Here is a 24,815-nt window from a genome sequence, read left to right on the forward strand (position 1 = left end):
CTATACATAATAAGCAGTCTTTATGGAAGGCTTCTAGTTTAGAGATATTGTTGTCCATTTCATGAGAGAATTACCTGACCGCACTGCTAACCTTTTTTTTAGTCAGCAATGAAGGGACGTCCTCAATAATCCTTGAGGCTCACCATTGGTACAGTCGGGATGCACTGCTGGTCCAGGATTGCCTAAGGAGATTGTATGTAGGTTCAAGGAGCCATTTGCAAGCATATGAAAGAAACACAGTCCCCGGTTGTGGTATAACCACAGGCGTCTATTAAAAGTGTACATAGCTTTTATAATATTTCCACCATTGGGTTAGAATAGCGTGAGCCTGGAAAGCCAATAGTATAATTGGTAATAAAATTGCTATCCAATAATATTTGTGATCAATTCGCTAATAGCAACATCAGACTTTTCTCTCAAAGATAAATGCTTATATAATAGTTCTTCCTGCAAAATGCTGTGCACCTGCTACTTGTTACACCTGCTACATTTTTTAAAACTTTGTTATATCTCTTCTGCCTTGACTGAATAGTCTTTTTTTTTTCCTAACTAAATAGTCTTTGTTATAAGTTCCCTTTGTTTTCTTTCCCTACATGAAGTAACTTCTGTCTTCCAATCATTGTGGTACTTGCTTGTGTCTGAATCAGTTTGTATTTCACAAATGAGCAGACCTAGCATAAAAATATCAAATGGTCCACCACAAAGGATTCTGATAGCATTGAGTTACACTTAATACAAAGCACTGCTCCGACAGGCACATCTGTTTACATACATGGCTGAAGGATAAAATCTTTCTGATATAATAATGTATGATTATTTATTAACTCACTCAGGTACTAAGTGACCTAGCTTTTCAGACACTGGAAAACGTGATAGGTTCAAATTTGGCCTCTCTTTTCCAATGAAAGGATATCAGCTACTGCTATAAAACTTTCTTGTCACTGAGAATGACAGGTAGATAAACAAAGGTTAGTGGAATTAAATGTAGAGGGTAGTGGAGAGAATAATTTTGTATTCTGGATAGAGATGTCTCCAAGGAGAGGACATACCTGAGCCCTGAAAACAACTTCTAGGAGTGTTCATGTGCTTTGCCTTAGTCATGGGATTAAACACCTGATTTGTACTGACTGTTTCCTGCCTGATAGATAGTGTTCTTCTCAGCATTCTGAAGAACTGTGAGTTCTTAAATCACTCTTATTAGTATTAAGAAACTTGAGTTGCTAACCTGGTCCAGTAGAATTCTTTTACAGCACTGGATGTTTCAAAACTTCTTCATTTGACCTAGTTTGGTTGTTCAGTTGGATTGTCACCAAAAGTATGTAGCCATTCTGCTTGTTGGGTGCACATGCGCTGAGGGTGGGACACAAAAGTAGTGTCCTTATTTAACAAGGACACATCTAACATCTGTGTACTTCATTCTAAAAGCTGTCTGACAAGCTGCCTTGACAAATATCTCATTTCATTGTTTGATAGTCCCAGAATGTGTTTTGGTGAAAATAAAAGACACCACCCAGAATTCTCCATTCAAGAATAGCCTTAATATTTTAAACTTTAACAGTTATTTGCATTGTATTTAACAGAGGGGTTTTGTGGATTTGTTTTGTTGTTAATTGTTGGGGTTGTTGTTGTTAATTTTTGGGGTTTTTTTAACTCTCTACTGTATAGAGAATTGTTTGCTTGCCTTGATGAAATGAAAGGGACAAATACTGATATGATCAGCTTCTTTTCAGTGTTTGGCGTTTTCTTGTTCTGGTACCAGTGTATTAAATTCAAATATCCTCATTCTAGAAAAAAAGAAGTAAGAGATTTTGGTATTCACTAGATAAGGTGCTGTTTACATTCTCCCAAACATTTCTGTAATGAATAATTTCTCTAAACTTCATGCTTAAAGCACATTAAAGTAATATTTTTGTATTCCCTGCCTCCTGTAAATGAAAACAGTGGTGAAATTTAATATGAAATTTGACACACACTTCTTTAGAAGGTGCATTTTTGTCAAGTGCCATTGACACTCTTGCCTGAGACAGGGGCTTAAGGGTCTGTATAATGGTGCAAACTCAAAAATGAGATTCCACTGCTAAAATCTGGCAGGGAGATAGTAGCTTTTATAAATAATATCCTGACAATTCTTTTGCTGCCCATAGCAATGGAGGAGCAAAGGAGAGACCACTTTTACTTTTCTGCTTAACATGTACAATATCAGCTTCCTAAATAGTTAAAAATGTTTCTCTTCTAGGATGAAGATTTCCTTACTTTAATTTACAAGGCTATGATGAAGGATGCTTTGAATTCTTCACATCCAGTCTCTTCTGCTGTTCAGTCTTCAGAGCAAATTGAAGAAATGTTTGATGCTCTTTCTTATATCAAGGTAACTGTAAAAATATTCCAAAATATTTGGAAAGTGATACATTAGCTATTGAAACTATGAATGTGGATCACAAGTGAATAGGCATGTATTGACAAACCTTTGGAGGTTATTTACACCCAACTCAAACAATGCAGGATTTCTCAATAATGTTTTTGAGCATATATGTAGCATTTAATTAGGAAAATATTATGTATATGTATTTGTTGCCTTACTTACCATCTTGTTGAACGCTTGAGCACAAAATATAGTTGTAGGAGGGAAACCAATAGATGAAGCAACATAACCAGCTAGGCATATATTCTTCTGGTAGCAGACTGTAACAAGTGATTTTAAAAAAAGTAAAAACAAAACAACAAAGTAATAGTTCAATGTTATGCTCTCCCTAGTTCCCTCGGAACACCTTTCCTCTCGCCTGTGTCCTCCGATGTCCTTCTGTGTGGTGAGTGTGCAGCCGAGGCTGCCTGTTGCTTTTGACCAGGCTCTTCCTTTTTCATTTTCATTTGTTTCAAGGGGGAATTCATACCGAGAGAGAAAATGGGTAATCGCCTCTCTCCGGTTAGACGGGATTTTTATGTCCAAGTTAAGTCTGCCTTTGTGCTGGGGGATGTTTCCTTTAAAAAGAGGGAGTTGAAAGCTTTTGTTAATTTTATTTTCGACCATTTCCCCGATGTTACCCAGGGAGATGCTTCTTCTATTTTATTCTGGGGAAAAGTTGGGAAACATATATATGATTTACAAGTAAAGGGGAATTTTAGAGTGGGACGTTTTTTTCCTATATATGATTCTATTTTTAAGTTATATAAACCAGAAAGGGAAAGTTGGGTCCCTGGTTCTCCTACCCCTCGTTCCTCCCTCCCCAATCCTCACCCCACTTCCCCTAAGAGTGGGTTGGGAGACAGATCCTGCCAAGAGGCACAGGGTTGCTGCCGTCCCCCTGCTGCTTCCCATCCCACTCTGTCCTCTTTTCGTTCTGGGACTGGCCACCCCAAAACGACTCTTGCCACTCTCCTCAATCCGAAAACCCCTGACCCCAGTTTTAATCCCAGTTGTATAAATAGTGATTGTATTACACAAAATGACGACGGCCACATGGTTGGTCATCAAACACCACAAAATGGCGCTTTCCCCCTCACTCGAGTTCCCGCCACTTCGCCATCACTCCCTCCCCCGTCGGGTCCCTCCTCCATCATTGCGTTGACGCCCATGTCATCGGGACCCTCCCCTCCTGCTTCCCAGACCACACCCCTGGGTGGGCCCCTGGTGGTTGGGTCAGAACCACCAGAAGGCCACGCCCTGGGGGGTGGATCAGGCCACACTTCCTCTCCTCCCACTTCTGGTTCCCACGCTACCAGAACCGGAAGTAGGCTCTGCCAGAAGCAGGCCATCTTGGCCTGCCGAGTCTCCCGTCACCGGGACTCACCAGTAAGAGAGAAGCTCCGTGCTCTAGCCCATCCTGCTTCATCCTCCGATGAGGATGAGGACAGTGATGACCCCCGACCTATCATCACGCCTGGGGGGGGGCTGGGCCCAGATCAGGGAGGAGGCCATTTGGGATGGGGACCTGGATCTCGCTAGAGATCTAGGGACGTTTGCGGCACCAGTAATTTTAAAAAAGGGGAAGGAGCCTAGGTGGGAACAGCTACCTTATGTGGAGGTAAAAGAACTTAGGAAAGCGGCAAAAGACTATGGGCGCAATTCGCCATTTTTTAAGAACGTATTAGACCTCACGTTTGCGGGACATACATTAATCCAGCATGATCTAAGATACATAGCCAAAGCACTCTTCTCCCCTACGGAACTCCTTTTATGGGAGATTCACTGGAAGAAGCTTTTAAAACCGCTTCTCAAAAAGTATGAACTGTCAGCACTTTTGGGAGAAGGGGCTGAAGGAGTCGACGCCCTGGCGGGAGAGGGAGAGTTCGGCAGCCCACAAGATCAAATTTTGTTACCTAACACACTGCCGGATGAGATCAGGGACGCTGCCAAAACAGCGCTTCTTAAGATCCCTGATGGGAATACCCCTCTCCAAAGCTTTGCATCCATTATACAAGGCCCAGAAGAAACTTTTATAAGGTTCATAGACCGGTTGAGAGAGGCCATAGAAAGACAAATAGACAACATGGAAGCCAGGGACGAACTGCTTCGTAAAATGGCTATGTCCAACGCAAACACAGAAACTAAAAAGGTGCTCCGAGCATTGCCTCAAGACCCTTAACCTACCATCTCCCAAATGGTAAAGGCGTTCTCTAAGGCAGCATCTATTGAACATACGGTGGCATTAGCCGTTAGTAAAGGAATTGGAGAAGCAATGGTCAATCTGAATAATATCAGATGTTTTAAATGTGGCCAGTTGGGTCATATGTGGGCGGACTGCCCTCATTGGCAGGTGGAGCACCCCTTCCCGGTTAACATTCAGTATCCTAGATCCAGTTACAGGAACCCTCATCAGCATTGGCACCATCGGCTGGGAAACGGGCAGCAAAGCGCGACGAGGGGCCGCGCGAGGACAACAAATGGCCCATCATAGCGCCCAGGTCTCCCCACCATTCAGGAGAACCATTGCCCACCCGGTACATTTCTGCGGACCGGCGCAGCCATGAGGACGGCCTCCGTTACTTCCACAGAACAAACTGCCTAGATCAAGATCTGCATCAGGTCCTCACCAGCTCCATCCACATCATGTTTCCAGATGAGGACCTGGTACGTGTGCCCGCAGGGTTCCTGCCGCCGCCGTATGATCAACGACCTACGACCATCCTGTTGTTAGGAGACAGCCAACACACCCCGGAGGAACTGACTATTCTACCTGAGGTAGTGTGCATAGACCCAGGTAATAAAATTACAGTATCAGTCACCTGCACTAATCCTCCTTTTTCATTGTGCAAAGGATCACCCTTTGCATTGCTCTATATTTTAGACCCTCAGGATTTGGACTGTAACGAAGAACACCATCCATATGTGTTTCTAACACAAAACATATGCAAAGAGAGACCTTTAATTAAATCTGTTGTTTCTTTTCAGGGAAAGTCCATCTCCCTGAAGGTGATGGCAGACACAGGAGCTGATGTCACCATCCTCCCTCAGTCAAAGTGGCCCCGCAACTGGGAGTAAGTGTCCCCTTGTGGCACAATCTCTGGAGTGGGGGGAGCTGTCAACTCTAGAAGGAGCAAGCATCTGGTAACCATAGAGGGACCCCAGGGTCAAATTGCCACGGTTAGACCCTTTGTAGTTACATCAGAAATCATGTTGTTGGGGAGAGATGTTCTATCTCAGTGGGGAGCCAGACTTGATATTCCGGACCCTAAATGGGATTTTTAGTATGGGCCACTGCAGAGCGCACCACCCCACCTTTAGAGTGGAAATCCGATACGCCGGTGTGGGTGGATCAGTGGCCCCTTCCTATAGAAAAATTAAAAGCGCTTCAAAGTTTAGTTGAGGAGCAGGTGCGTTTGGGACATTTAACACTTTCCACCAGTCCCTGGAACACGCCAGTCTTTGTAATAAAGAAACCTGGAAAAGACCGGTGGCGCCTGCTCCAGGACCTGCGTAAGGTTAACGAGGTCCTTGAAGACATGGGTCCCCTTCAGCCTGGTCTCCCCTCTCCCTCTATGCTCCCAAGAGATTGGCAGCTCGCAGTCGTCGACATTAAAGACTGCTTTTTTAATATCCCTCTGTTCCCAAGAGATGCTCCCAGGTTTGCTTTCTCCGTACCATCCATCAACCGCGGAGAACCATATAAGAGGTATCAGTGGACCACTTTGCCTCAGGGAATGAAAAATTCTCCTATGATCTGCCAAACTTGTGTTGCACAGGTCCTCTCGCCTGTCAGAAAAACCTTTCCTGAAGCCATCATATTACATTATATGGATGATGTTCTAATATGTGCTGCCACTGACACTTATCTTAAAGCGGCACTTACAAAGACAATACAGGCTATTACAAATGCAGGGCTTCAAATAGCCCAAGATAAAATTCAAATGACTGCGCCATGGAAATATTTGGGATACTTAATAACTGGAAGGACCATAACACCACAGACTCTTTCTATTCGAGAAGACCCTCAGACCTTACGAGACATCCAACAGATCTGCGGGACCATCACATGGATCCGGCCACTACTAGGACTCACCACGGAGGAGCTAGCACCTCTCTTCAACCTTCTCAAAGGGGACGGCGATCTAGCTTCACCTCATCCACTGACATCGGACGCCCGGAGAGCCTTAGACCGAGTGGTGGATGCGATGAAGTCCCGTCAGGCGCACTGAGTAGTCCGGTGCCTTCCAATAAACTTCTGCATTCTGGGTAAGTGTCCCAATTTCCATGGTCTTTTATTTCAGTGGGACTCTACACAGAAGGACCCACTTATAATCATCGAGTGGATGTTCCTTCCACATCAGCCAAACAAAACCATCTCAACTCCACCCGAGTTGATGGCGAAGTTAATAATGAAGGCTAGGTCTCGCCTCCGAACCCTCGCAGGGTGTGATCCGGCGTGCATCTACATTCCATTCAATCTAGATCAATTGGAGACTATATTACAAACAAATGAAAACATTCAAATTGCCCTTGATAGCTATCCCGGACAAATCTCAATTCACTATCCGAAACATAAATTATTCAAAGATGCATTGCATTTGGCTCCAAAGATCTGGAAAAGTAAAACTCCTATTAAAAATGCTCTCACAGTGTTCACGGATGGATCAGGTCGATCCCATAAATCAGTGATCACCTGGAAGGACCCGGATAGTCAGAAGTGGGAGTCTGACGTCCAGACAGTCAAGGGTTCCCCCCAGATCGCAGAACTCTATGCGGTTGTGAGAACATTCAAAAAATTTCAACAGCCTTTTAATTTGGTCACTGATTCGGCCTATGTTGCTGGGATAGTAGAAAGAGCAGAACACGCACTTTTAAAAGAAGTTGACAACAAAATTCTATTCAGCTTGCTCTCTGAATTGATTTGGCTAATCTCCCAAAGAGAGCAACCTTACCATGTGATGCATGTCCGTTCACACACGGATTTGCCAGGCTTCATTGCAGAGGGCAATCGGAGAGCAGATCTTCTGGCTATGTCAGCACAAATATCACCGGCTACCCCTAACCTACCTGATGTCTTTCAGCAGGCACGGCTCAGCCATGCCTTTTATCATCAGAATGCACCAGCACTTTCTCGACAATTTAAAATATCCAAAGAACAAGCTAGAGCGATTATTGCCACATGCCCTAATTGCCAGTCCTTTGCCCTTCCATCTCTGGCGATGGGAGTTAATCCCCGAGGATTAGGTGCGTTAGAGTTGTGGCAAACAGATGTCACCCATTACGCTCCTTTTGGACGTCTAAAATATATTCACACGTCGATAGATACCTTTTCTGGAGCGGTGTTCGCCTCTTTACATACGGGTGAAAAGGCTAAAGATATAATCAAGCGCTTTTCTATGGCTTTCGCTACTCTTGGCGTGCCAAAAAATATAAAGACAGACAACGGGCCAGGATATATGTCTAAAAACTTCCAAAAGTTTGCGCAGCAGTGGGGAATTGCCCATATTACAGGCATTCCACATAACCCCACCGGTCAGTCTATTATAGAAAGGACCCATAAAGAGATCAAGAAGCTCTTAGAACAGCAACATGATCATACCCTGCTGATGACCCCAGTAGAAAGGTTGTGCAAGGCAATATATGTTTACAACTATCTTAATTGCTCGGAAAAGGAGCCAAATCCTCCCATACTGAGGCACTTCCACAATAACACCCGCGCGGTATTGAAGGAAAGGCCTCCAGTCCTTATTAAGGACCCAGAGTCCCGAAAAATCATGGGACCATATCCGCTGTTAACTTGTGGAAGAGGGCATGTGTTTCTACAGAGCAGGGTCCGAAATGGATTCCCGGGAAGTTTGTCAAACCATACCTGGACGCCGCTGTAGAAGAAGATGCTATGCCAGAACATGCTCCAGAACCTCACCAACCTGACTCTTCCGTCGCGTGGAGGCGTCGGAAAAAGAAGAATACCACACCACCCAATCTCGTATCCCGAGTATTAATCACCCGCCGCTGCTTCCCCATTCCCGATAACCATATATCTGCTGTACCTTCCCTTCCAATTTACCCTTCCTTTCCCTCTTACCATTTCCCTCGAACCTCCACCCTCTCCCACAAATAATGGGTTTTTACTTTTTATAAAATCCTAAAAGGATGGGAAGAAGTGGGAACAGGGAACTTATGTGGAACTTCATTAATTGACTTTCTTTTGTTATTATACCAGAACCACACAGGATATGTCCTCCCAGATGGCTGCTGTCATTACCTTCATACTTCCTATTTGGGTCCAAATGGCTAGAAGCTGGATGGTACCACAACCAAGAGAAAACGTCTGGATCACACTTGTAAAGTCCCTACAACAGGACAATTTTTGCTTGGCCATGGGTAATGTGGACAATCCACTCTCCACTTGCTTGGTAGGAATACCCCTGTCACCTAATGACTATCCTTATGCAGGTAAAAGACCCAATCCTGTGGACACCTGGGATGAGTAGACAAGGATATTGCCACATGCACCACAGGAGCCTCAGGAATTGGACTTAATAGGCTCCACAAAAGCTATGTTCTGTGTGAGGTTCTCCTATCAGCCCACACAAGATTGGACAGAAATAGCCAAATTCCATCCAGCGGGCTCACACAATATTAACAAAAATGATGTCTCTCCTCATGATAGGAAATATAACGCTGCAAATTGGTGCAATTACACTAGTAACATGGTATCTAAGTCCTCTTCAATTCCCAGAGTGCTTCCGAAGGGAGTCTTTCTCATTTGTGGTGACAGGGTGTGGGCAGGGATCCCGTCCAAGATCAAAGGAGGTCCCTGCAGCCTTGGCCAGTTGACTACACTAACCCCCAACAAAACCCAAATTATAAATTGTAAAAATGAAAAACAATTGCCTCGCCAAAAAAGATCTTACACAGAATTTGATCCAAACTGTGATTCCCAAATTTATAATTGGAATAAAGCAAAAAGAGTTGCAGCATCCATTTTTCTGCCTTGGTACGCAGCAGCGAAAGCTCTAGGAGAACTCTCTCATTTGGGGTGTTGGCTGAGTAAACAGGCCAACGCTACATCCGCCGCACTCTCCGACCTATTAGCGGATGAAGAAACCACCAGGCATGCCACCCTACAAAATCGAGCGGCAACTGATTTCCTGCTACTCACCCATGGTCACAGCTGTGAAGACTTTGAAGGACTATGCTGCTTTAATTTGTCTTCAAGAAGCACATCAATTCAAGCCCACATAAAGGAGATCCAGACACAGATAAAAGACATTAAGACAGAGGCTCAAGCCGTGGACCCAATCAACAAGATTCTTGCCCAATGGGGCATCCCAGGATGGGTGGCCGCAATATTAAAAGGACTTGCCTGGGTTTGTCTTATAATTTTTATTATCCATCTTGCTTTAATTTTCTTTAAGAAGACTATTGAAAAGACTATCGGAAATGTTTATTTAGTTAATAACAAGGGGGGAGATGTGGAAGGAGGTCTCGGAAGAGATCTACCGGGATTACCATGGGAAACTACTGTGGTGTAGGGGCATGGTAATAAGATTCCCACCGTTCCCTATGTCCATCATTTGGTGTACCCTCCCCAGTTAATGTCAGTTAAGCAATAGTACCATCCCAGGTTCTGGAAGGTTCTTTGTTCTAAGTTCTGTTATTGGTTCCCTCCTTGTAACCACTCCTTCCCTTATCTCCCATTGGTTCGTACTATCCCTATCCCTCCCACAAGATCTTACCCTATTGGATGTATGTACCCCGACCCCACCTCCTCTCTCCCGGATATAACCCCTATCCCCTCCTTCGTGGGGGGGGGGCTCTGAGGGCTCTGGTCACCCAGACCTCGGAGTTCAGGCACTCAGGGTAGCTCCCCTCTCAAAAGGTTGTCTCCCTTTGCTCCTTTTACTTTTTCCTGTCTTTTCCTGCCTTGAATAAACCTCTGAGAACTGCAGCGCTCCGTGTGCCGACCCGTCTATTTGGTGGATTCGAGCTTTAGTCATCTGGGGCTCCTGTAGACCAGCGACCGGCGGGTTTCCCTGTGGGACCTAGGTCTGGGACGCCTCAGTATCACATTATATTTGGAGAATTATTTTATTACTTCATTGCTACTAATTATGCACATTTTGAATAGAATTGTACTAGCCTGCACCTTTGAGAGCTGACCAAAAGAGGTTTTTTGCACATTGTCAGAAATAGTGTTTTCACTAGCTGCTTTCTGTGTTTCAGAGGATTTCATTACATAGCTTTTCATTTATGCCTGAAGTTCTTGTATTCCACTACTCTATAGCTTAGGTAGAGTTCTTGGCAATTCACATGAGAAGACACTGCAGTGTAGTCCCAAATAAGCAAAGGATTGTCTGTTACTGAATTGTACAACATAATTTGTTTTATTGGACTACCAACTGACGCAGATTAGTAGGTGACCTCTGCATTGTACTGTCTTGAATAGAAATAATTGTACAATATTATTTTTAGTCTGACTGTTTTGCAGACTGTCCATAAGCCTAACACCCATAGGTGGTTCAAGATCCACCTGGAAGGATATGACAGTAGGCAAAACAAAGGAGCAGAGCTGTAGGTGAAGTATGGGTGCATACAGGAGAGGAGATTGTGGCCATATTATTAAAAACTGTAGTAAGGGCTATTCCTGATGTTCGGTGACTAGTGAATAACCAGGCAGCCTTCAGTTTCAGATAAGATGTTACTCAAATTCCAGAACCTGAGATTGAAATGTATGAGAACAATGCATTGTCTCTCTAAAATCTTCTCCTCCTTGTTTCTTTCCCAAAAATACAAAGTGCACCTTTAAACTATTCTTGATCTATGACTGCTCCTCTGCATTCACTTCTACAGTATGCAAGTCTTCAGGCAATTTACTTATTGGTGGCTTTCACATAGAAACATTCACAACCCCTTTGATACTAAAACTACTCAGTTACTACTTTTTTTTTTTCTTTGCAAGATATGGCTGTATTTAAACTCAAGAAAACATACTTGTTCTTCTGCAGTCAATTCCAGCCTACCAAGCGTATCTCATGTTTTTTCCTGTGTTTTTAGGTTTTTGATATAAGTGCACATCATATGATTGTTAAACACTGACTCACAAGTGCAGTTCTGTACCATACGGATGAGTATTGATAATGAAAAATGGCAGCCAGCAGAGACATATCAATAAGAATGCAATATTTTTCAGATCATGTTGATTGGAAAAAGTGTCAAATTCTACTAGTCCATTTTGTAATTGTAATTTGAGCCTTTAAAATATTTTTTTTCCAAAGCAGCTGGGAAAAATTTTCAAACTACATTAGCCTTTTCTGTAACTGTATTTGGAGTTTATGAAATAGTAAAATAATATTTTTCCAAGGAAACTGAGTGTAAAGGTAATTATTTGAAGGATATTATTTGGAATAAAATCTGCTAGTTTCTGACTAACTCCTGTACTGTGAAAGAGCTATAATACACATAGGCTTAAAAAAGTTTGGTAACTTCAATTTATTGATTCATTTTCTATTTTTTTTTTTCTCCTTATAGGGGGCTTCACTTCTTTTGATGCTGAAGCATTATCTCACTAAGGATGTTTTTCAGGCTGGCATTGAGGTATACCTGCATAATCACAACTATGGAACTGCCCAGAGTGATGACCTGTGGGACACCATGAATGAGGTATCCATCTTGGACACACTGTTCTTTCCTTTTTTTTTTTCCCCTCCACTTCTCTAAGAGTGTCATAGGTTTCATTTATTTCCTTGTTTATTAAAAAAAATAGGATAATGGACTGCAGGTAAATACTCTCAATTTTTTGCTCATCCTATCCCAAAATTCTCTCATATAGATAGGGAGATTACTGAAGCTTCTTGGGCTACATCGCATATCATCCCAAGAAAGCACTGTGAGTGAGTATGTACTGCCCTGCATGTCCATCCAGAATGGACATATCCTATCTAGAATTACATGGGTAGTGTGTTAAGACTGGAACGAAAGTAATAAAATTCAGGATAAATTTTATTTTCAAGGAATAGCTATACCCAACCTCACAGAGGTCTTGGGTTACTCTCAACTAGTGTAACTTTGTGGTAGCTTTTGTTTTAACAAGTGTGATGAAATTCTAGAAAAGCAGACTGTACAGGCAGTTCTCAAATTATAAGGAAGGCGTTAGGCTGTGTCTAATTTTAAAATGGGTGTGAAGCAGTCAATAAAGCAAGGGCTCAGATAGAAGAGAGTAAGGGCTAGTGTCAGCAAGGCTGTGGGAATCAGAGAGGCCAGGGAAAGGAGGGTGGAGAGACAGACAGCAGGAAGGACAGGGGAAGGACTGAGGGTCCTGAGAGCTACAGGTCTATCAGTCTGAACTGAGTGCCAAGGCAGGTCATGGAGCAGATCATCTTTAGTACCATTACAGGGCACATACAGGACAACCAGGGAATCAGACCCAGCCAGCATGGATTTAGGAAGAAGAAGTCCTGCCTGACCAACCTAGTCTCCTTTTATGACCAGGTGACCCACCTGGTGGATGAGGGAAAAGCTGTGGATGTTGTCTCCTTGACCTTCAGCGAAGCCTTTGATACTGTCTCCCACAACATTTTCCTGGAAAAGGTGGCAGCTCATGGCCTGGGCAGGTGGACTCTTCGTTGGGTTAAGAGCTGGCTGGATGGCCAGGCCCAGAGAGTGGAGGAAATTTGCAAGTTTATTGTCAAAGTGATTGTTTACAGATGCAAAATTGTGCAACTACTTGTTTAGTGACATAAGAAGGAAGTGTTCTCCATTTGCTTTTTATGTTATTATTGTTTTTACAGATTACTAATGGAACGCTAGATGTAAAAAAAATGATGAAGACTTGGATTGTGCATAAAGGATTTCCTTTAGTCACTGTTGTCCGAAAGGGCAAGATTATTTCAGTACAACAAGAGAAATTTTTGTATCGTGTGGAACCAGAAAACTGGACATCCGATGCAAGGTTATTACCTTCTTAATACCTTTTATCCATTAAAAACAAGCTGCTGTCTTAAAGCTTGTACACCTTTCTGACTTGTATTCAGGCCTTTTAGTGTTTCCTTTGAAGGTAGGTAATACCTTCAAAGGAATTTGGCACAGAAATTCACACATCTAGTGTCTGCCTGAAGGCCCATGTCTGTTTCCACTGAAGCAAGTGGTAAAAATCGGTGACACCCTTTGTAACCTGAATTTCTTTCATGCATCCTTTTCCTGAAGCTTTTAAGCTTGACATCATGAGTTGGTTTTCAATACCAAAAGGCAGATCTCATAAGTAAAGGTTTCTTTACATTTGAGAAAGTTTTGTGTGTTTAACAAGACTCTGAAGAAAGGCAGGCTGCAGAAGTTTCACAGAAGTTACAGATGCATGTATTCTACTTTAAAGCCTCTGCTTCTTACTTCCAAAATTCAGTTGTATAACTTGGGCTTTACTACAAGAAGGTAGAGAAGCTAGCATCAATGCTTTCTTGGCTTCAAAATTTTAAGATGACACTACTACCTGACAACAAATGACTGAATGTGCAACAGAGGCAATATCTATTGTACCAAAACCTAAAAGGAAATACATATGCAAATACTGGAGAAGTAAAGATGTGGCAGTTGGTAGTTTTAAAATTTTGTTAACTGCACATGTAACTTACCATATGACCCTCAACAGTGTCTTCTAACAAAAACATGTAAGTGTGAATTCGTTTGATATTTTGCTGGTTTTATTCATTTGTTTGAAGTTTAACAGGAGCTAAGTCCATTGCATCACCTTGCTGAAAATTAGGTCTGTGAAAGAAATTTGTCTCTTGAAATGTAGGAATTTAGAGGGCTCTGTTTTACTTTTGTTATGCGGAGAAAGAAAAGCAATGTGAGGTTGAAAGGTAAGAGAAGAAGGGAAGGATTTTGAAGCTAAGTAGTTTCTGTTTCTAGTTGATGTAAGTTTGGGGCATGTATGAAAGGTTTAGAAAGAGAGCACTCTATGTGAGTCATACATAGAGGAGATCCCTGTCAAAATCGGATTTATGTGTGCAGCTTCCTTCATCCCACTCAGATTTATGTTTTTCTCTAAATAGCCAAGTCCTTATAATCATGACGAGCCTCCTTAGCATTTGTTCTTCCAGCTTCCAGTTCACTTAAGAAAGTCTTTGTGGTACACCATGAATTGTGGTTTCTATGCCATGATTTGGAATTTGAGTCTTGTACTTGGATAACTTTTTAATTTTAGCTAAAACTTGTAAAAGATCAGATAAACAATGTTGGACTCAGGTAAAAATCATACTGGATGAACTTCTGATGCAGCCAGAGATTTACTGTCTGTATGATTTTGGACTAGCTACCTAGCATGCTGGAACTGGGAAAGAAGTACTAGGAAAAGTAGAGTCCATTAGGGACTAGTGCAGTTTAAGTTCTTCATCGGTGATGTACACAGTGGGATCAAGTGCTCCTGCAGAGAATTTGTAGATGACACCAAGCTGAGTGGTGCAGTTGGTGTGCCTGGCGGAAGGGATGCCATCCGGAGTAATCTGGGTAAGCTTGAGCAGTGGGCCCTTGGTCAGGCCAGCTTCTGGTGTCAACACAGGCTGGGGGATGAACAAATCGAGAGCAGCCTTGCAAAGGAGGACTTGGGAAGAGTCAGGGTACTGGACACAGGACAGCAGTGTGCATTCACAGCCCAGAATTCCAGCTGTATCTTGGGCTGCATTCAAAGCAGCGTGGGCAGCAGGGGAGGAAGGGGATTCTGCCCCTCTGCTCTGCTCTGGTGAGAGCCCACCTGGAACCCTGCATCCAGCTCTGGGGTCCCAGCACAGGAAGGACATGGAACTGTTGGAGTGAGTCCAGAGTAGGTTCACAAAAACAATCATGGACATAACACCTCTCCTATACAAGGACAGACAGACAGTTTGGGCTGTTCACCCTGGAGAACAAAAGGCTCTGGGGAGACCTTACTACATTCTTTCAAGTACTTAAAGGAAAGATGGGGACAGACTTTTTAGCAGGTCCTGTTGTGATAGGACAAAGAATAATGGTTTTAAAATAAAAAAGGGTAGATTTAGACTAGATATAAGGAATAGTGTTTTTACAATAAGGATAGTAAAACAGTGGCACTGGTGGCCCAGAGAGGTGGTCGATGCACCATCCCTGAAAGCATTCAGGGCCAGGTTGAATAGGACTCTGAGCAACACGATCTAGTTGAAGATGTTCCTGCTCATTGCAGGGGACCTGAAAGAGATGACCTTAAAAGGTCTTTTTGAATCCAGTCTGTTCTATAAAATTTACTCATTTCTCAACATGATGGGATTTAAAAAAACAATTTCTGTGCATTCTGTTCATGTGTTCTTTCATCATATTCTGATTATAGAAGTGAGATTTATACTTTATTATTCTACACAGCATTCAGTGATTCTAGTATTATTGGTGTACAAAAGTGCTTAAATTAAAACAAACCATTCAAGGGAGATAATATGTATAGAACATGTTAGTAAACATTTGTTTTCCTTTGCAGTTACCTGTGGCATATTCCTCTCACTTACATAACAAATAGGTGCAACTTCACCCATTGCACTAATGCATATTTACTGGATCAGAAGTCAGGTATGTAACTAAAAGCTTTTGTAGCAAGTTAATTTAGGGTTACAGATCCATGATTTTTCTGAGAGCACCCTTGAGTAAGATGTGAAGCTGAAGACATACAGGGTACACAGTAATTTCAGAGCTCCGGAGCAGAGCACTGCTGGCGTTGTCATCATCACAGAGCTGGTTCCCTGTAGCATTGTGTGTATAAATACATGACAGCAACTGGAACAGAATCACAAGTTTGAAATTTGTAAAAGCCATGCTTTTCATCACAGTGCATACACACAATCTCTCATATGTTCTTTAGAGAGCAAGTTATGTGAAAGTCAATCTGCCAGTTTGCTGAAATGTTAGGAAGTAACTTTTCACTGAAATCTTTATTTTATTTGATTGTGTGGAAAAATATTGTATTTGGAACAGTAGATGGGGCTGTTTGAAAGAACAACAGGACAAAAGGAGAAAAATTTACTGGTGCAACTTGGGGCGGACTGTGTTAATGTTCATTCAATCAGATGTAGGAAGAAGGATGAAGAAGTACAACCTGGAATTTTTGAGCTGTCTTTCAAAACCTTCGTGCTGACTTTTCCTTTGTCATTGTGGGGGGAAGTAGTGGGAAAGAATTTACTGTCTCTCTGGTACTAGTCTACTTTGTAGACTTTGATTTGAACAAACAGTTGTTAAATGTTTGTTTCAGCTGATAACATATTGTCTGTCCACTGGCTGTCACTGAACTTCCAGAAGAGGTGGAATGGATAAAATTCAATGTGGACATGAATGGCTATTACATAGTACACTATACTGAAGACTGGAAAACACTGATTGATCTCTTGAAAAAAAACCACACTGCTCTGAGTCCTAAAGACGGAGCAAATTTGATCAACAGTATCTTCAACCTTGCACGATAAGACTTCTGTACTGGGAAAGATATTTAATATGTGTTTCAAGTTTTTTCCAAGTCTGAGAAGATCAGATTTAGTTTCTAGAGACAGCTGCTTTAGAGGAAGTTTAATTCAGTCTTCAATAGCCTTGTTGGAACTGTTCACTGTCACTATTGGACACAAAATGAGTACACAGAAACTTGGTAAGTTCAAAAGAGAAAAAGAGTAAGTTTTATTCAAACATCTGATATTTATATAATTCCAAAGGTGACTGTGGATTGGAGGATGGAATTACCACCTCTCCAGCCATACTGGTCCAAAGATCAATCAATCATTTCTCTCCACCCACAGAGAAATATGTAAACTATTCTATTTATACATGAAATTTTGTGGGAACTCTGACTCTCAAATATATAAACATTATCAGAAGGCTAAAGAAGTTTTATGAGAACTTTAAAACTTTCCAAAGAGCTATAAAAGAAAACTTAACACTTTTCAAAATCAGGGCAACAGTTCACTGATGCTCTAGATGTTATTTCCCTCTTCTTTATAGCATCATCTATTTGTTTGGATCACAGAGAGCCACATGATAGTTTCCATTTCTGGAAGACCCTGTTTTATTTAGTGCCCAGTGATCTGCCTGCTGTTTTCCTGTACTCTAGTGCTCCACTGTAGAAAAGTAAGCTATTTCCCTCTTAAATTTTTGCTGGTGCCCTCTCACATGTTTCACCACCACAATCAGAAGCAGGCGAGGTGGAACTTTATAGATCGTCTCTTCAGAAACTGCTATTCTATCTGAGTACCCTTATTTATGATAAATATTTTCAGACATCCTTGCTACACTTCCTTACCCATTTTCAATTTTTATTAACTGGAGGCATGTTAGTGGCCATTGTTGCTTTGTTGTAATCTTGCTGAAGTTAAAATATGAAAATTTCTACATGTAAATTGTTTCTTATGTCATCCCCTCTATTCACTTATCTCTCTGTTAGTGTAATGGAAAGCATCACTTCTGATTTGTTTCAGAGAGTGCCTTTGTTTTGTAGTCTATTTTAATGTTTGTGTTATTTGACCCCTAGTCTAGGAAGAGAGTCTCTGGAAAAGGCCTTTGAGTTGATTGATTACCTCAACAAAGAGAACAGCACTGCACCACTTACTCAAGCTTTGTTTCAGCTGAGTCTTATATACAGCCTTTTAGACAAAAAGGGTGAACAACAGCTGGCAGCACGAGTCATGGTATGTCTTAGTTTTCATAAATTATAATTTTAAATAATTAGCTATAATGTTCTTTATAGTTACATTCTCTTTTTACATGTTGACTGCTGAACATACTCATTAAATTCACTAAGTTTGATGGGGACTCTAGAGAGTTGCCAGTCTTGCCAGCTTTTTCTAATGGTCTCTTACCAAAATGCTACATTTTTTGGACCAGCTTCTTCCCCTCTCCTTCCTCTGTTTCCATACCATACCCATATGCCCCAAAATGTTTTGTAGGGAGTGTGGTGCAGTGGTGTCTGGGGCTATCTTAAAGTGCCATACAGGTCAGTAGAAATATGTAATTAAACAGATTCCATGTACTTTTCTTGCGCAGGAACGTTATTTTCAAAAGTTAGAGTGGCTAGAGATCGTGGATCTAATTGCTTTATAGAGAGACAAGAGAAAAAAACGGAACTGTTTTCTGTAGAAATAGAAACACAAGGATGGTTGTCATTGTCCTGTGCCAGTTGTGTAATAGAGTAATACTAGTAATACAAAGACTTGACAGTGAAATCAATATTGTAGGTTCAGTTCTTGATGAGCATATGTCTTTCACTTCTGTGTTTACCTTCTTATTATAGAGTTTCTTCTCCATAATCATCTACTGGTTTAAAATGACCTTTGCTGCTTCGCAGTGTAAATCAGTAAAGGGATTTAGTCTATAAGGAAACTATTAAATGATTAGATAAAATAACATGGTTTTTCTTTATGCTAGGAAAGGATAACTAGTGAATGCTTAAGGAAACATAAGGAAAAAAAAGCAGTATTTTAATTTACCCAAAGTTGTTATGTATCTGCTATAAACAGCCCAAGCTCTGGTTTGCAATGCAGTGTCTATGCAGTTTTATTTAAGTTCAGAATTTTCAGCTGAGATACGATAGCTGATCAGGCATCCTGCTGTGGTTTTGGCAAGCTACGGAACTACAAAACTGAAGGGTGTTCAGCCTATAGACATACAAAAGTGATATCTTTGTGCTAAATGAAGGTGTATTTACTGTGACTTGGTGAAGTTAAAAGCAGTTAAACATACAGAAGTTACAGTACTTTGTGATTGTAAGCTGATTACAAACAAGTTTGAGGCATGACTCAAAGAGGGGTCTTCAGTTTCCATGTGCAGTTTAAGATGTAACCTGGCCCACCTTTCAGATTTATGTGGTATCTAATACTTTTTTCTGCAGTTAAGAAATAGGATGTGTAAGTTAGAATAAATAGATGAAAAACTACTGTGTTTAGCTTCTATAGTTTGAAAGCTCAACCTTTTATTTATTTTTCTTACTTTAAACTAATTTTATATATAGAAAATCCTCTTGGAAGGATTACTAGCTATTGCTAGTAACTTTTTCCTCCTTTAGCATAGGATAGAGCACTTGCTTGGAGATAAAATGGATCAACAGCACTGGACAGATGATGGGACCTTGTCTGAACGAGAGCTCCGGTCAACACTGCTGGCTTTTGCCTGCACCCATGATATAGGAGACTGTAGAACAACTGCTGCTAAGATGTTTGAGACATGGATGAAGTCTAATGGAACAATAAGGTACCACAGAAACTGAGCTTCCACTTCTTTTACCCATCTGCTTTCCTGTTACATTGCCACCATTGTACTTGGGAAAATCCCCCCAACAGCAAACAGAACAATCAAAAAAAAAAACCCAAAAAACCAAAAAAAAAAAAAAAAAAAACCACCACACCACCACCACCGACTTGGTATTGATAAAGAATGTGATTCTGTCTTTAACTGTTCCACATGTAGAGGTAATTGCTGTTTCACAATGAGAGGATGACTCTGCTAGGCTTTGTCTCCAGTCTCATTTAGTTTAACTGCAAAACCAGCCTTAATTTTTTTTTCATCTGAATTCCCTGAGCTGCATGCTGAAAAAAGATTACTTAGTGGCAAGGCCAAAGCACGTGTTTTTATCAAGCAGCACTCATTCTGCTGTGTATTCATGTGCATTTTGAGCTATAGAAAATTCTCAATTTTGTGTACAATTTACTTTGTTTTCATGTGGCTAAATGATTTGCTTTTTCCTAGTGACCTAAAGTATTAGATTGGCATGAGTTCAGTAATGCCAAATTTTAACAATTGCTATAGAATCAAATTGCTCCAAAAAGAGGCATCTCCTTCAAGTGAATATTTTAATTTTGTGAATTCTTTCTTATTTCGTCAGGTGAGCATTTTTGTACCCCGTTATGTTTATTTGTTTTGTTGTTTTTATTTTTCCTTGTAGTCTGTCTAGTGATGTTATGAAAGCCATATTTGCAGTTGGAGCCAAGTCTGATGATGGCTGGGAATTCCTCCTGAAGATGTATTTCTCTTCAGTTTCCAAAGCAGAGAAGAGCAAAATGATTGAAGCCTTGGCCAGCACAGAAGATGCCAGAAAGCTGATCTGGTATGAAGGAATCGAGACGTTGTATGCTGTGTAAATTACAAGTGATAAAATCTTCTTGGAAAAGCGCATTTCTTTTTTTCTATTGCTGAAAAAATTTCTGATTGCTAAAGAAAATCCATCCAAATGTTTTGCACAGGCTTCCATACACACAAAGAACCTTATATTTTTCACTTAAAAATAACTTACGTAACAGAGCAGCACAAAAAACCAAATTCTGGATATGCATAAAGAGAAAATAATTGAACTTACAGGCTTTTGCAGTACTGGTAACACAAAATTTCAGATTTTTCAGTGCAGATAGCAAAATTGTAAGCTGGTCTATAGAATCTTAAAAGATTGATATATATAATCAAAATAATAACTAGTTGAAGTATAATTTTGTTTGGGTTTTTTTCCTCTTCTTTTTTTCATTTCTTTCTTTGGGTGAAAATTTGACTTTACATTATGTTCCTCTCTGTAGACTAAATCTTAATACTTCATGGAGAACACAAACTTGTCCTGCTAATTTAGTCTTCAGCTTCCATCTCTTACATCTTCAATCTGTTGTTTTTCTTTTACAAGTTATTAGAATTTACTTGATCTTTTCCAACGCCAGTAAAAATTTAGGTACCTGGATTAGAGCTAAGGTCATTCTGACTTCTGGAAATTAAAGCTAAGTAAATACAGTTGTTGTAATAAAATGTAACATTGATTTCTTCCATGTGCCAGAATTTGCTTGCTTGATGTATTATATCATCTTTTCCATCTAATTGAGGACTGTCAGGAAACCCATGTGAACATAGGAATGATGTTTTTTTCCTGTCTCTTTGCATATGCTTTGTCTCCTAGGCTAATGCAGAACAGTCTTGAAGGAGAAATCATCAGGTCACAGGAGCTTTCACATATCATAGCAACCGTTGGCCAGAGTTTGCCTGGGTATTTGCTGGCCTGGGACTTCGTCAAAGAAAACTGGGAAAAGCTTACACGAAAGTAAGGCTTTTGATGCAGCTGAAACTTTCAAACTCACTGTGGCAAAAGCACCTGTTTCTTTGTTTCAAACAAGACAATAAATAGGAGCGTTCATATAAGATTCATATTAAAATTCTAAATCATGTTTTAAAATTAGAGTTTACAAATACAACTTGCTACATAAAATTTGAACTCTGAACAAGTGTCCTAGAGCCCCAGAGTAATTCTAAACAATCTTGATCTTAATTTCTCTTGAAAGGTTGCTGTCTCTAAGATGATTGGTTCAGTTGCAAGATATTGATGTGAATCAAATGGTTTCAAAAGGACATCCAGGGAAATAATTCAGCATTTATATTTTCTGAATTGCCACAGCACTCCTAAAACCAAGTAACCAAAATATACACTTGCTTCAGAAATATGTTATCTTTCACTGTCCTTGAAGTGTATCCAGCAGGAAAGCTGCCCCCCCAAGTTTTCAAAAAGCCAGCAGTACTAGAAATCTCTGTTTCTAAATCCCAGTTTTGATTTTAAATAGTTTCATGCTGCTTTAGAAGTTTCTCCTCTATGAAAACTTCTGCTCTAGCAAGCTCTTCATAAACCAGTATTACAGAGTTACCTCACTTGAAAGAAAACTTGGTTGCAAATTCAATTCTGGTAGAGCTTTAGAACACATAGGTACCACAAATACAGATCTTGATATTCACTGTGTGGTGTCCTCAGTTCTTTACTGTTTGATCTGTGATAGTTTGAAAATTTTCCATGGCTTTTCTCTCTAATATTACATTTTAGAGGGAATAGGGAGCCAGAGGCTTGGATTTCTAAGAACATATATTTCTTTAGAAAAATAAGGGATGTAATTATAATGTAAGGTATTGCATTTAAGTGCTTTTAATATTTTTGAACTACTAAACAAAAAAGTAGCAAAAATAGAAAAGAATGGATACATACACCAAAACTGCATCCTAAAGTGTCTCCTAGCTGAAAATTATTTGTTTGTCTTACAGGTTTCACCTAGGCTCCTATACTATTCAGAATATCATTACCTGGTCAACTTCTCAGTTTGCAACGAAGGCACATCTGCTTGAGGTTGGTGGCACTATCTACCGGAAAGGGGTATTTTCTAGTGCCAGTGTTGTTTTCATTTAGTTGAAGGATGAGGAAAATACACGTTCACGTCTTATTTATATCCTTGACACCCTGTTGAGAGTATATGTACAGTTCCTGTACACTGGAACACACAGTCTCACAAAATAATGACTTGATTTATATGTAATTTTGTTCTAGATTTTGTAAATGAGATACATGTTCTGCATCTCTGAAATGTGATACTGTGCCATAAAAATTGCTTTTTGCTGGTTTTTTTCTGTCATCAATCCCGAAGAGTTATTGTGGAAGTTGAGTATCAGCCAAGAGTTGTTTACTAGCTTTTAGAAAGCTCTGTTGTCTTCCCTAAAAAGGCTTCTTTACGGTTTAGTCTAATGTTTTCATTCATATAATTTGGTAGAGATAGGTGTTAATGGTTTCGTTTATAATAGTTTAAGTGTTACCATTGACAGTTATAAAGATGATTGGGTGTGGGGGCTGTTCCAGAATGCTGAAGAGGATTGCTTGCAACAACCAATTCTTTGTCACAGAATAGGACTCCTTTTCCAGAGCTCTGCATCCTCTGCAGGCTTTGTGATATGGTAAATGAGTGTCTGTTTATTGGTGAAATGACATATTGAAACCAAATGAGTTATTGCTGCTGTATCCATGAAAATGCTTTCCTTGCATTTTGGGAACTCCTTGGAGAGGTTTGTTTACTGCGTAGATACAAACAGTTCTCAAAAACGGATTTCCTGCAACGTGTGTATAACCTTTGCTGCTGAACCTATTTTTCTGGCTAATGTTGATTTTAATTAAGATTTTCTTTTTCTTTCTTTATTCTTGCTATGCAGGTCAAGTCATTTTTTGAGTCAAAATCAGAGGAGAGTTCTCAACTGCATTGCGTAAAAGCGGCAATTGACACAATTCAGCTCAATATCCAGTGGATGGAGAGAAACTTGGCAAAGCTACAAGAACTGCTGTAGTGCATATAATACTGTGCTGTGTCAGCCATTTAGGAGCTCTGTGAGCAGTTACTGTGTTTCATTTGCAAAAGCCAGGGTGAAACCAGGCATCACTGCAGCATTGCACTATCAAGGAATCTAGATAGCTCAGGGCATGTCTCAGATAAATTTTTATTTTCCTTGAAGCATTTTCAGCAATATGTAAGTATTTACCCTGAAACTGTTTTCATCTATAGACTAAACATCTGCACAAATGATTAAATATAATTTTATATTTGAAACTTAAGCCCTTTCCTTTGGAGTTGTGTTATCGTTTCTTGGCAGTGGGTTAATACTGGTGCGTTAATACAGGTAAGTGGGTTAATACAGGTAAGAAAGAGTTACCATGAGCTGTTACTTCTTTGCAAACTGCTCACTGAGCAGTAGATTTTTTCTTAATGCAAAACTGTATGTGGTTTCCACATTTGTAGATATAGAAGCTGTTGTGAAACAGAATTATATTTCAGATATGTAAGCAGAAGTGAATGTTATCGAGTTCAAGAGGCAAAATAAATACAATTCCAATTTGATTTAAGTTTGGATTTTTTTATTTTCATGGTGTTCTTTAGAAATTACATGTTAAAAAAATCTTATGCTAATCGTATACAATTTGATATATAAAAGTGGCTGAATGGTAATACAGAAAAGAAAAAACAGATAGCAAAACCAAGTGTTTTAGAGGTGGGATTTCCAGAAACAGTGGTGTGACTTTGGTACTTGTACTCTGAATTTATCAGATAGTTTTGAGAATCTCATTGTCATGGTTTGACACTGGCACGATGCCAGCGCCCCCATGAAAATATACTTTTTTAAATAATTGCTGTGAGATGTGATCAGGAACAGAGCAGAGCAGGCCCATCTTAGTAACAAAGAAAGAACTTTATTAAACTACTACTACTAGAAAAAAACTACAAACACTAAATCCTGGATGAAGACTTTCCAAAACACCCCTCCTCCTCCCACCTAATTTCTAAACAAACCTAACAGTGAGACACCACCCAGGATCCTGATCAAGTTGCTCCCCTTCAGATATTCAAATACTCAGTCTTTCAAGGGAGACAGGAGTCTCTCCTGTGCCACAGACCCCCCCCAGGAAACACAATTGCCACCCTTGTGTTTCCATGTCACATATGGCGACCGCCCGGAGAAAATCTGCCATGGTGACACTCTCCTTTCCATGTCACAGTGCTCTCACCACCGTGCATGGACAGACTGCTCATAGGGCTCCTTTAAGGATGCTTTGCCATGGACCAAAAGAGACAACAGTTCAGTTTCTCATTTTGGGACTACAGTCCCCCCC

General features: G+C 40.5%; 1 protein-coding gene across 1 annotated transcript; it reads left to right on the forward strand.

The window, feature by feature from the left end:
- Positions 1 to 2,236: 2,236 nt before the first annotated feature.
- Positions 2,237 to 24,043, forward strand: LOC137467230 (leucyl-cystinyl aminopeptidase-like; the record flags this gene model as incomplete). Its single annotated transcript, XM_068178749.1, has 11 exons — positions 2,237 to 2,368; positions 11,939 to 12,070; positions 13,198 to 13,358; positions 15,885 to 15,971; positions 16,674 to 16,852; positions 17,909 to 18,069; positions 19,443 to 19,627; positions 20,319 to 20,480; positions 21,309 to 21,449; positions 22,433 to 22,514; positions 23,366 to 24,043. Coding segments are annotated over 11 exons (1,554 nt in total), but the record flags the coding sequence as incomplete, so codon positions are not given.
- Positions 24,044 to 24,815: the final 772 nt, after the last annotated feature.

Source organism: Anomalospiza imberbis, unplaced genomic scaffold, assembly GCF_031753505.1.
Source record: "Anomalospiza imberbis isolate Cuckoo-Finch-1a 21T00152 unplaced genomic scaffold, ASM3175350v1 scaffold_543, whole genome shotgun sequence".
NCBI classification, from domain to species: domain Eukaryota; kingdom Metazoa; phylum Chordata; class Aves; order Passeriformes; family Viduidae; genus Anomalospiza; species Anomalospiza imberbis.